The sequence below is a fragment of the Ursus americanus genome, chromosome 6, assembly GCF_024610735.1.
Source record: "Ursus americanus isolate L20-20 chromosome 6, mUrsAme1.1.p, whole genome shotgun sequence".
NCBI classification, from domain to species: domain Eukaryota; kingdom Metazoa; phylum Chordata; class Mammalia; order Carnivora; family Ursidae; genus Ursus; species Ursus americanus.
This window is the reverse complement of record NC_142132.1, coordinates 63488671-63500743: the sequence shown is the minus strand read 5'-3', so window position 1 is coordinate 63500743 and position 12073 is coordinate 63488671. Positions and strand designations below refer to the sequence as shown.

Genomic DNA, 12073 nt, shown 5'->3' with positions numbered 1-12073 from the left:
GTCTAATGTATGAGTCTTTGAAAAAAAATTAAGCTCACGGAAGAAATGAACAGAAATTCTTTGACTGATAAAAACAATAAATTGAAAACTGTTTTTAAAAATTTCTCTACTTTCATACTGCCATCTGCTGTTTACTTAAAAAAATATCTTGATGTCAGAGATTTAAAACAGAATTCTAGAGCCGAAAGAGGCCTTGGAAAGAGTCCAAACACCTCATTTTTAAAATGATGAAACGGGAACTCAGAAAGATCCTGTAATTTGACCAAGAATCCAAAGCCGATCAATGACAGGGCTGAGGCCAAGGTCAGCTTAGCATTCTTCCCAACTGAGAAGTATTTCAACTGACACCTTAATTTTTTCCTAAAAATCAAAATATTAGTAAAGAATACCAATGTATTTTTGTTAATATCTTACAGCTTAACTAGTTCTATGAATTGATGGCAGATGAAAATGTAACATTCATGTCGTTTTGGTGTTTAAAAGTTCAGAGCAAATTATTTTATTCTCATCCTTAGAACCAGAGTATTTCTAGATTCTATTTACATAGATTTAAACCACAGCGACCCCATATTTCATCAATAACAATCAGGGCAAAGTGTAACTGGAATTGACCTTTAAGTCATATCCGCAAGACACAACACATTTACATGTTTGGCTCTTAGGAATAGCATGCAAGTTTTCCAAGATGAGAAACCACAGAGTACTCCTCAGGACTGGACTAATTTCAAGAGATAAATTCAACAAAAGGATGACTCTCGGGGGAGATTTCTCATAATGCTTCAGGTCTCGTACTTTACAGAAGAGGTCTTTGGAACAAAAGTTAGTTAACTCATTATATGAGCCAGTGATTCCACTTCCAGAAAGCTGCAAAATTTTAGAAAAAAAGGAAGAAGAAAGCATCATATCTGGTTGCTGGTTTTTTATTTTAACAAGTAAAGTCATTTTTTAAATGTAACAACCATCTATCGTCACTGCCATTTCATTTAAGAGGAAGAAGGAATCTTTTAATAAGGAAATAATGAGAAGGGTATATCATTTGAGAATAAAATGTAAGCTAGTGGGAACCTAACACACACACACACACACACACACACACACACACACACAGAGCATCAGTGCCTTTGTATTGACTTCTTCAGTGAAAATGTTTTCTTGAGACTACAGTTGTACGTATACTGGTGTTTGGGAGCCATTATTACTATTAGCACATTCCGTCTGGGAGATCAGTGTTGACGAGTTGGTTGAACTGAAAGTCCTTGGCTAAAAGTTACGTAGCAGAGCTGGCAGTCAGCACAGAATGGTGGTAGATGGCAGCGAGGGGCACTAAGGGGGGAACAGCCCTCTCCTTTCTAGTGTATGGTATTCAGGGCTCTTAAAAGATATTCTGTTCTCCTAGCAACATTTTTGGCACAACGGGGACACGTTCACTAAAAAAAGGAAGAACCTGTATATTAGTGAATAACCCTGCAAACCAAAGCTAGGGCAAAGGAAGTAACGGAAGATAAGGATGAGATTCTGAGCACTGCAGCCTCGAAAGTACAAAATGAACCAAAAAATATAAAATAATTTGTTAGTAGTCATCTGCAAATCAATGACTGATTGAGGTAATTTTCAGCCAATGAAGGGAATAAAAAGGGAAATGAAAATGAAAATTATAACTAAAAAAGTGTTTTGTTACGATCACGGGTGAATTAAGAAAATGAGAAGGATGAGCTGTTACAGGGAAGTCAGAACGATCTACAAGTAAGTGAGGAAATTGTTCCCTTCAGCCCCCAGGGTAATTTGGCAGGAAACAACAGAGCTAACTTTTTGCTGGCTGTTCAAATTAGCATGGAGGAAGAATACACTTCTTAAAATTTTCAAGTATGTTGGTAACATTCTATTCAGGTCCACGTTCATCAAATGAAAAACTAAATATTTGATCACTGTCATTCCTTCACTATTTACCAAGCGTCCACTGGCGCAACACTGCACTGAACAGAAATACAAGGAATCTCATGTGTGAGCCACCTATGGAATTCTAAACTCCCTAGTAGGCACATGAGAAAAATAAAAAGAGGTCAAATTAATTTTGGTAATACATTTTATCTGACTCAATACATCTAAAACATTACCACTTCAACACTTCAATATCATTAATGAGATATTTAATATTCTTTTGTTTTGTAGTAAGGCTTTGAAATCCAGTGTGAGTTTGTTACATTAATGGCACATCTCAACTTGAACCAGCCACATTTCAAGTGCTCAATAGCCCCACGTAGCTGGTGGCTGCTGTGTCGGACAGCACAGCCCTGGAGTCTCATATTATGGTAGAAGACACAGAGAGGGGGGCACACAATCCAAGACCTAAACCAGGAAACAAAATAAACACACAAGAGTTAAGTTAAAATCCAAGGTCACAGGCTGATTTCGTGAGTGTTCGGGATGGCCTGGTAGATACCCAGCTCAATTCGGGAGACCGGTTGAAATAGGGTCCCCTACTCCTCTGCCATCTCTCCCCCTAAAATCCAAGGTCACAAACAAGAGGCACCAAAAGAAAGGTTCAAACCATGTGTTTGGGGATTTCAGAAAAGGGAGAGCACCACGGGCCAAAAAAACTGAGCCTTCAACTGGGCCATAAAGTAAGGTTACATCAACAAAAGGGATGAAAATTCTAAATGGAGGAAACAGAAACATAACGTGGTTTTCCAATTTGTCATTATTATAAGATAGCTTTGGGAAAGAAATCACGCCCTTTGGGAAATGACTTCCATGCACTAGTTTCTCCTCAAAAGTTTCAGAATCCCAAGAGTGGTAGGATGGCCAGGCCCCCGGCACTGAAGCCATAAGTAGGCTGACAGTACAGTGAAAAGAAAAAATAGAGCAGTAACCAGGTTGTATGTCTGCAGCACAGCAAGCATTTCCTAACAGAGCAGATGCTTGGGCCGTGAGAGTCTTACTCCTCTATCCACAATACAGGGAGCCCAGCAAACTCTTATAGGTTTCTCACCCATTGCTCCTGCTGAGACCAAAATTTCAAGTTCATCTCCCTAAGGGAAGAGAAAGGCACTAAGGAGCCAAACCCACTCAAATCCTTGATCTCGTGCATACGGACTGCCTTGCTTGTTGGTTGGTTTGCTGAGAGTACAGACAGCTTAAGCAAAACCCGGAGTTACTCTCACCAATCTTGGAAATGCCTAGCACCCTGGGAACTGGCCGATGCAACAGAATCCTTGTAGGAGGCAGAAATTCAGTCCTTCTTGAAGGAGTTAACAGTGCTTGGGAGTAAAATCGTCCAGATATCCTCAAAGGCAACTCTGCCAGCACTCACGACTCATTCAGCAGCCCAACTGGCTACATCGACTCACTACATGAACCTGAGGGTGGATTTATTGACTCATTATCAGTTTGCAGGCCTTTGAAGGAATTAAGGAGAACAGGGAGGGGAGAGACGGTTAAATCTGCTTAGAGTACAAAAATAGAGAACAAAAGGTCTCCCTGCTGTTTCAGCAACTCTGTTGTCTGAAAAATGGCCCCACCCTTCTTGAATTTGAAGAATGATGTCTAACTGAAAAGTGTTTTAGCTCAGCTGAAAACAATGCAGGGCCACGACAGCCCTGAGTTCAGTTAAGTTCCATCCCTCCTGCATCAGTCACGTTTCCAACCAGAGAAACAGAACCAGAAGATACATGTTAAGAGATTTATTGCAAGGCACTGGCTTATGCAAATGTGACACCCGGTTAGGCAAGTACAAAACCCTAAGGGCAGGCCCTCAGGAAGAGAAGCTTGAAACTCTCTGGCACAGACGGAAGCTACAGCCCAAAGACGGAATTTCTTCTGCTGGGAAAGTTCACTTCTGCTTTAATGGATTGAATCAAGTTCATCCAAATTATCTAGGATAATCTCCCCCACTTACAGTCTATTGGTGATGGACTTTGAGCACATCTATAAAATACCTTTACGGCAACACCTACACTAGTGTTTGACTCTGGGGAATACAGCCTAGCCAGGTGGACCCTGGCCATCACATCTCCCAATGCAAGGCCTCCTTCTGCAGTCAGACTCACTCTCCCGGAAAGCATCCCTGCAGGGCTGCTGCAGGCCTCTGCATGGAGGGACTCCGTATGGATGGCTTTCTCCTGCCGGCCCACCGTGCACAGCCCATCCTCCCATCTGGCCCACCTCACAACCCGTCTGCATGAAACTCCAGACATTGCTTTCCCCTCGCACTTTTGAAGTCTCAAATGATCAGTAAGCCTTTCTTCTGTCTCTTCCCCGAAACTAAAATCCCTTATAAGCACGGAGGATGTCTTCCGTCTTGGAATCCTGAGCGTGGAGGAGACCCTATGCATGTGTGTAATGGAGGTGAGCTCGTTCGCTACGTATAACCCAAATTCCCAGCTTTATTCCTCCCAAGGACCACCTGGATAAGCAAATAATTCAGACGAGAGGAACAGTATTTTCTCAATTATTCAAGTTTCAAAGAGAAGGAATGAAGAAGATTATGAAGAATGTACAGTGAAGAAGTGCATGTCTTGCATTCTTCAAATAAGCTGCTGTGAGCTTCCGTCCAAGTCTAGGTTTGCCGGAGAAAAGGGGGGGGGCCTTTAAAGTTGAGGTGCTCAGGCACAATGTTACCAAGGTTCCAGTTCTCCCTCCAGCCCGTCGCCCCACAAATATCCTTGTCTCTCATTCTGAAGGGTCCCTTTCTTTTGCAGCTTCCACGGTTTGGTTGGAACTGCTTGAAAAAGTAATTTTATTTGTGGCCGATTCCTGACCTCTAATAGCTAATATTTGTGGAGCACCTGCCATATACCAAGCACCATCTCCACGACACTCAGGTAAGGTAGTATTTTCATCGTTCCCAGCTTAAAGATGAAGAAACAGGCTGAGCAGGCTAGGAAAACTGGGCTTTGGGCTCCACTATTCCTCCCAGAGAATGTGCTTCATCTTGGCCTTCATTGTCATGTGGGCACCTGGGCACCAAAACCTAAGGACAGTAGTGCCTACCTCAGTGCAATGTGTGAGGATCAATTAAGATCAAGTAAGTGAAAGTGGCTGGTACTGAGCCACGTAAGGGGTAAGCGCAAGAACCGTAGAATTTAGATGTTGCTTGGCAAATGTACTTACTCCTCCGTGCCTTGCTCAGTTATAAAGCCCCAGACGTTGGATCGCAGAACTGAGGATGACACCCGCTATGTTTTCTCTGGACAAAACTGGGTAAAGACGGTAACTCATGCTTCTCAGATATAATATGGCCTGCCTCTATCATAATCATCTGGGGAGCTAGTTAAAATGAAGATGCCCCAGGACCACCCCCCATCCCCATCTCACTGCACTGATAGGAAGAAAACTGCCTTTTTAGACAAGCTTGAGTAATCCATACATGCTCCTGAATTTAAGAGCAAACACATACACACACACACACACACACACACACACACACACACACGTATGTATGTATATACATAAAGCCCATCTTTATCAAAAATGTATGAAATGTATGAATGTAAATATACATACACATATGGATAAATTATATTTTGATAAAAAGATGCAAAGATGTCCATTTATGTGTTTTTTTCACCTGAATCAGAGTCAGTGGGCATTATTTTTCATGTTTTACGTCGCATGAGCAGAGCTACAACCAAGCAGAAACCTACGGTAGCTCCCTTGACAAGTAAGTCAAAGCAAATCATACATTGGAGAATTGTCAAAAAGTGCAAGATTGAAATCTAAGTCGAGAGGGCTTAAGCCAGTGGTCGTTCCCAACTGAAAATCACTTTTCGGGCTTACCAAAATTCACATATGTAGGCCCGTCATTGACTGACTGAATTAGAATGTCTGAGGGTCGAACAGAGGTCATGTCAAAATGTTTCTATAGATGATTCTAGCTACCTCCCTGGTTAGGAACTGCTCGTAACCATTTGGGTCACCAACATGAGCTCTACTTTTCCCATTTCCAAGGTGGTATTAATCTGTTTGTTTCTCTGTAGAACAAAGTTGTCAACAGGGGCGGATGTGGTTCACACACTGCTAGACACCTCTTGCTAATACTTCATTATCACTGTCTCCAGGACGTGTCCTTCACCGTATGCTCTGAAGAGACGGGGGAGGCCAATGGCACGCGGGCTCAGCAGACACAGACTAATGTGCTCACACCTGGGCACGCACACACCTATCAGCGGTAGCTCCTCGACCATCATTTTTTCCCTAACACTCCCTCATTCTTGAACCTTCTGGTCTCCTTATTCTATGTTCACCTTCAAAGTGTATGATTAGCTGGTCCAAGTGCCTCCTCGTCCAGCTGATGACCCTCAAGTGAAGTGGGGCCTATACAAGCTAACGCCCCTCAACAGTCTTAGCGTCACTACTTGAACTGTCCTTTGACTTCAACCCAACGCTCCCCCCAGAACCTGTTCTCTCCCCTGAACTTGGAGGGATGCTTTACTTCCGCAGCCCCGACACGCAGGGCTGGCTGCACGGCCTCGAGACCACGCGGCTGCACAGAGCTCAGCTCTTACAAGGGCCACGCCCTTGATTTACTGCTCTGCTATTGCTGTCTTGAAATTCTTAACAAGGGGCCTTGCATTTTTATTTTGCAGTGGGGCCTGCAAATTATGTAGCTGGTCCTGCCTACGAGTTAAGGGGGCTGCTCGTGGCCCTTGAAGTAGAGGGAGCTTGGAGAAAGTGCAGTCCAGTTTCAGAGTCTCAGCCTGAGTTCTGACCACAAGCGCCCACACCCATCCCTAAGGAGCTCTCAGCTTCTATGAACCCTCAACTCCCACCTGGACAGACTTGGTGAAAAAATTTGTTCTCTCAGTATGTGCTAACTGAGATATCATTTCGATTATCCCTGACCCTTGCTGGAAGATGAGGTCATGACATTTCTGTTTAACTTAGTATTTGCTAGTAGAAATGGTGACTAAATTGGAGAACATTAAAAAATTGTCCTCTTCATACCAGATCGTTTTCTAGAAATCGATACTTGCAAATCCCTGTATTAACGTATTAGTTATCATCCATTTGTACTTTGACAGCGTTGCAAACAATCCACATTTTGAAAAACTCAAACAAATCTTGAGCAAACTCTTCCTGTTTCTTTTAAGCTCATAATGACAGTATTATTTTCATTTGTTTAGTTATGTTTAGTTATCTTATCTGGCAGGACCAGATGATCGAGCATTGTGTTTCAAGTCTTGCTTTTAATTTAACAAGGTAATACATTAATTGGAAGCAAATGTCTTTTTGTTTTGTTTTGTTTTAAGAAGTCCCCTTTAGTGATCAGGAAAGACAACAGATTCAAAAGAAGGTACGACTAATGCCTTTTGTTTTCATGAAACCATCTCAGAGCTGAAAATTACCTTACGAATCACGACATTCAATGTCCTTATTTTCCCCGTATATTCCCACAGAACACAGATTGTGATCTGCTCAATGAACCATGTCAACGTCATAGCACACAGAAGAGACCCCAGGGCAACCGACCCCAAACCATCTTAGCACACCTGTGCTTAAACAGTCCCAAGTAAATTACATGATCATTGAATATTGCTGCAGAGTTCAAACTATTCCTTCAGAAATTGAAGTGCCATATGATTTTCATCCTTTAAAGGTAAAGGAAAACCCTCTACTGTTCTTTCTAAAGATGACAGGAATCACTATTACATCATATGTAAATGTTTATGAAGAACATTACTCTTGGAGACATTATAAAGTCTTTTGGAGACAAAATACATCACATCTATGTCATGCATAACGCTACATTAGAATTCTGAATAACATCACCACTGTGAGATGGGACTACCCCTTGCCATGTCACACTTCTCTTAGGAAGGGGACACAAATGATGTTCATACAGTTTGATCACAGTGTACCCTAAATCACAGAGGAGTAATTTTGAATCATACAGGAACTGCTTAGGACTGCCTGACATCATGTGGTCCTTTGGTCACCAGCACTCCCTGGACATGCCTGGATCTATGCCTTCATCTCTCTGTGTCATTCTTACTCATGGAAGTATGTGTGTCTCTCACTAAACTGTAGGTCCCTTAAGGGCAGGAACAGTGTGTTTACTGTTCGTCTTTTAAATCTAGCATCTAGCACACTGACTGGCACATAATAGCAAATAAATGGATAAAGAGATGAATGAAGATCTTACTGGAACCCTATATTTTCACATAGATTTATTATAGTAAAAGGGTACTATGATCCCAATGAAGGCAGGGAAATATGTTATACTTAAAAACAATATCCTCCTATGCCTTGCATAGTGTTAGTGATGCAACAAATCTAATTAAATGATGAAGGAGTGAGGAGAAGCATAAGCTTATCCACTTACTTGCAAGCAAGCCAACTCCACTCGCAAGGGATCCAACCCAGGCTGTTTTTCCTTTCCCTTCACCAAAGGTGTCCAGCCATTCTATGTACAAGACTCCAACAGCCAACGGTGATCCATAACACAAAAACTGAGTGAAAAAGGAGACAAGCACAATCACCCAGCCCCATCCACCATCAGGTGACTTTTTAAATTCCATCGTAAGTTAAGATCAAAGAGGTGCTCTTCTGTAGGCCCTGAGCAAAAACAAAAAGGAAAGAAAAGCATATTTAGAGTGTGGTGGGGCACAGTATTTTGGATTAAAAATATCTCCTCCTAAATTAAGTCACAAAAAGCTTCTCTAAAAGTGCACATGGAAAACATAAAACATCACTGACATATCAAATTAACTTTAAAATTTTTACTGATGATTTGAGTAAGGAATACATTCACATAGTTCAAAAAAAATTTTTAATTATAATAATATTTTTTATTATATTATGTTAGTCACCATACAGTACATCCCTGGTTTTTGATATGAAGTTCCATGATTCATTAGTTGTGTATAACATGTATAACACCCAGTGCACCATGCAATACGTGCCCTCCTTACTACCCATCACCGGTCTATCCCATTCCCCCACCCCCCTCCTTTTTTTTTTTTTTTTTTTAATTATAAAAAGGCACAGAACAAAAACCTTGTCCCCATTTACCAGGTTTGGTCTCTTGTCACATGTTGGCTTCCCCAGGAAGCAGACTCTTAGTAAGAAGAAGGTTTTTAGGAACTGTTTTCTTCCTAGGTAACAGGCAGGAGAGGAAAAAGGTAAGCTGCCATGTAGTGTCAAGGTAGGGAACTTCTAAAGAGTTGCTCTGAGTTAGGCATGGAGAGTTGGCCCATCACACCCCCATGTTGATCATTCACCAGATTCAGGCCATCCAGGGAGTGGGCATGACCACAGATAAGAGGGCTCCTTTTCAAATGAGGCAGTCATTCCCAGTGGGCTGTCAGCTGAAGGCACACTGCCAACAGTACTGTGAGCAGCTAGGGCAAGGAATCTCTCAGTCCCGAAGGGAGTCTGGAGGGAATTGACAGCACATCACAATCTCCACCAACCTGAGTATCCTCCCAGACTTTCTTCATGAATATATAAGGAATTTTCCTCTATTTTGGCCAAAAAATAGCATATTGTACATTCTATTCCAAACCTTGTCTCATGCCCTTAACGTCCCCAAGACTTTTCCCTCTCAATACGTAGACAGCATCCTTAGTCATTTTTTTCTTAATAAGCACGAAGTATCTCACCATATGGCTGCACACTTGTTTATTTACTTACTGAATAGGCAAAACATTAAACAGCCTTTTAGTCTCTTTAGATGTTTGGCTATTACTATCATATGTTACTTAGTTTATTATCTAGATTATTATCTAGTTCCAGAATGAAAAACAGGGACCAAAGGTATACAGTCCACACCTACCTATTTCCCACCTAACTCCCATATCCTCCGCAGAAAACCAATGCTTCTTGTTTCTTTTATATCCTTCTAGAGTTGATGCATACATTGCTAACTCAAATATAGATTTCCTCTATTTTTTACACAGAAAAATAGTATAATACATAGATAGGTAGATAGAGATACATATAGAGATCTAGATATATCTCTATATAGAGATCTATATCTATATATATATCTGTATATGTCTTGTGTTTTTTTCACTTGACATGTATCCTGAAGATCTTTCCCATCAATGCATAGTGATCTTCCTTATTCTCTTCTTTGTGCTGCCCTGTGTTTCAGGGCTTTCTTTGAATTCAACCAGTTCCCTGTGATTTACAATGAAAACAACACTTGCAGTGAATAACCTTACCTATACATATTATCTTTTTGTATATATGCACATCTGTTAGGCAAAACCCAAAAGAGGAATTGCTGAGTCAAAAGGGTACGTGCATTGTAATTATAACTAGTATTATGAAATTGGCTTCAAGGGATTAAACCAATTTACGTTATCCCCAGCAATTTGTGGTGTGTCATAAAACTTTTGGATTTTTTCCAATTCAGTAACTGTAAAACAGTATTTCTTTATAGATTCAACTTGCATTTTCCAGCATTCCCTGAATGTTGTGTGTCATTTCATAGATGAAAAGCCATTTGTAACTCCTATCTAATTCTTGGTTGTGTATATATGGGTGTGTTCCTGGAATTTCCATTCTGCTCCATTGATCTGCCTATTCACTCACCATTATCACGTTAGTTTAATTACTAAGTTTAAGGTAAATTTGTAAGTGGATTTAAGGCAAATTGATCCTTTTATGATGTTGAGTATTTCTATCAAAATAACATGGTGTGCATTCCTTCAAGTCTACTATTGTGTTCTTAATGTTTACAGTTTCCCCGAACATTTCTTTTTAAGTATTCTATTCTTTTTTCTAATATTATAATTGGGGTTATTTCTTTGTCATTTGTTTGTGTATGTAAAAGTTACTGATGTCATATGTGAATTTTGTGTCCCACTACCTTACTAAATTCTCTTGTTTGAAGTAGATTTTTGGACAAATCTCTTGGGTATATACGATATATAATACAATAAAGTTACACAATCATCTACAAACAGTGATAGTTTTACATTTTTATTTTGAATTCTTATCTTCAAATTTCCTTCTTTTGGCTTTGTATCAAACAAGGTGTACAGGATAATGTTAAATAGTAAGTGTATATGTCTCTGTCTGGTTCCTAACTTAGTCAGAACAGCTTCAAATGCCAAGGTGCTGCGTCTGCGGCTTAAATCAATTTATTTCACAAAATTAAGAAAACACCTATATTTCTCTATCCTTGAGTGTTATTATAAAGAATGCTTACTATGTTTTACCAAATGCATTTCGGGTGCACAGGGAGAAGATTATGATCTCCTCCATGTAACTTTTAATGTAATAAAATCCGTATTTTCTTTTTTTTTTTTTAAGATTATTTATTGTCAGAGAGAGAGAACACAAGCAGGGGGAGCAGCAGGGAGAGGGAGAGGGAGAAGCAGGCTCCCTGCTGAGCAGGGAGCCCAATGTGGGGCTCGACTCCAGGACACTGGGATCATGACCTGAGCCAAAGGCAGACGCTTAACCGACTGAGCCACCCAGGTGTCCCTAAAATCTGTATTTTCTACTATTGAACCATCCTTGAATTATTGGATTAAATCATCCTCGGTATGCATTATTTTGATTATATCAGCCTATTTGGGGGACAGGGGAAGGATTTTTAAATTGATAAGTGAGATTTGTCTTTTTTGTTTTTAATTTTTACTAAGTTTTTGTATCAAAATGATATTTTAAAAGAATTTGAAATATTACTTCTTTCCAAGTTCTAAAACAGTTTACATGGCATGGATTTGGAGGCCCAAGCTTTGACCTCCCTGCCCCCAACAGGGCTTCCCACTTAATCTACACTTCCTATGTCTCTGCACTGTGTCAGGTTTACAGTTTCAACAGAGTCTTCTTTGACCACAGATTTTTCTAAGCCATTCCCTTGGCTGTGGTTTCATCAGTTAAGAGCTAAAGACAGTGGAAAGTATCATTCACCCATTCATGCATGTTCCTGATTAGATGGTGGAGCATTTGGCTACTTTAAGAGAGTCACAGTTACACCCACCAGTTTATCTGGGCTTCAGTGAATTTCTTCACTTTGACATTCAGAACACTAGGCAAATATCATGTCACCACCTGCCACAGGCCTTTGTATAAATTAACTTTCAGTGTTTCATACCTGAAAACTGGAAGATGTTACAAT

At 40.5% G+C, this 12073-nt stretch overlaps 1 protein-coding gene across 6 annotated transcripts in view; it reads right to left on the bottom strand.

Moving 5' to 3' along the window:
* The window catches only part of SLC16A9 (solute carrier family 16 member 9), a 52543-nt gene that overhangs the window by 20030 nt on the left and 20440 nt on the right, over positions 1–12073 (bottom strand). For 3 of the 6 annotated variants that reach the window (XM_045783135.2, XM_045783131.2, XM_045783132.2), the window contains exon 2: positions 8321–8553. In XM_045783135.2, the coding sequence (XP_045639091.1) occupies positions 8321–8516 (196 nt within the window). In that variant the 5' untranslated portion in view covers positions 8517–8553. Of the gene's footprint in view, positions 1–8320; positions 8554–8994; positions 11837–12073 lie in introns of those variants that run through there. The other 3 variants (XM_087863098.1, XM_045783134.2, XM_045783133.2) reach the window with 3 other exon arrangements.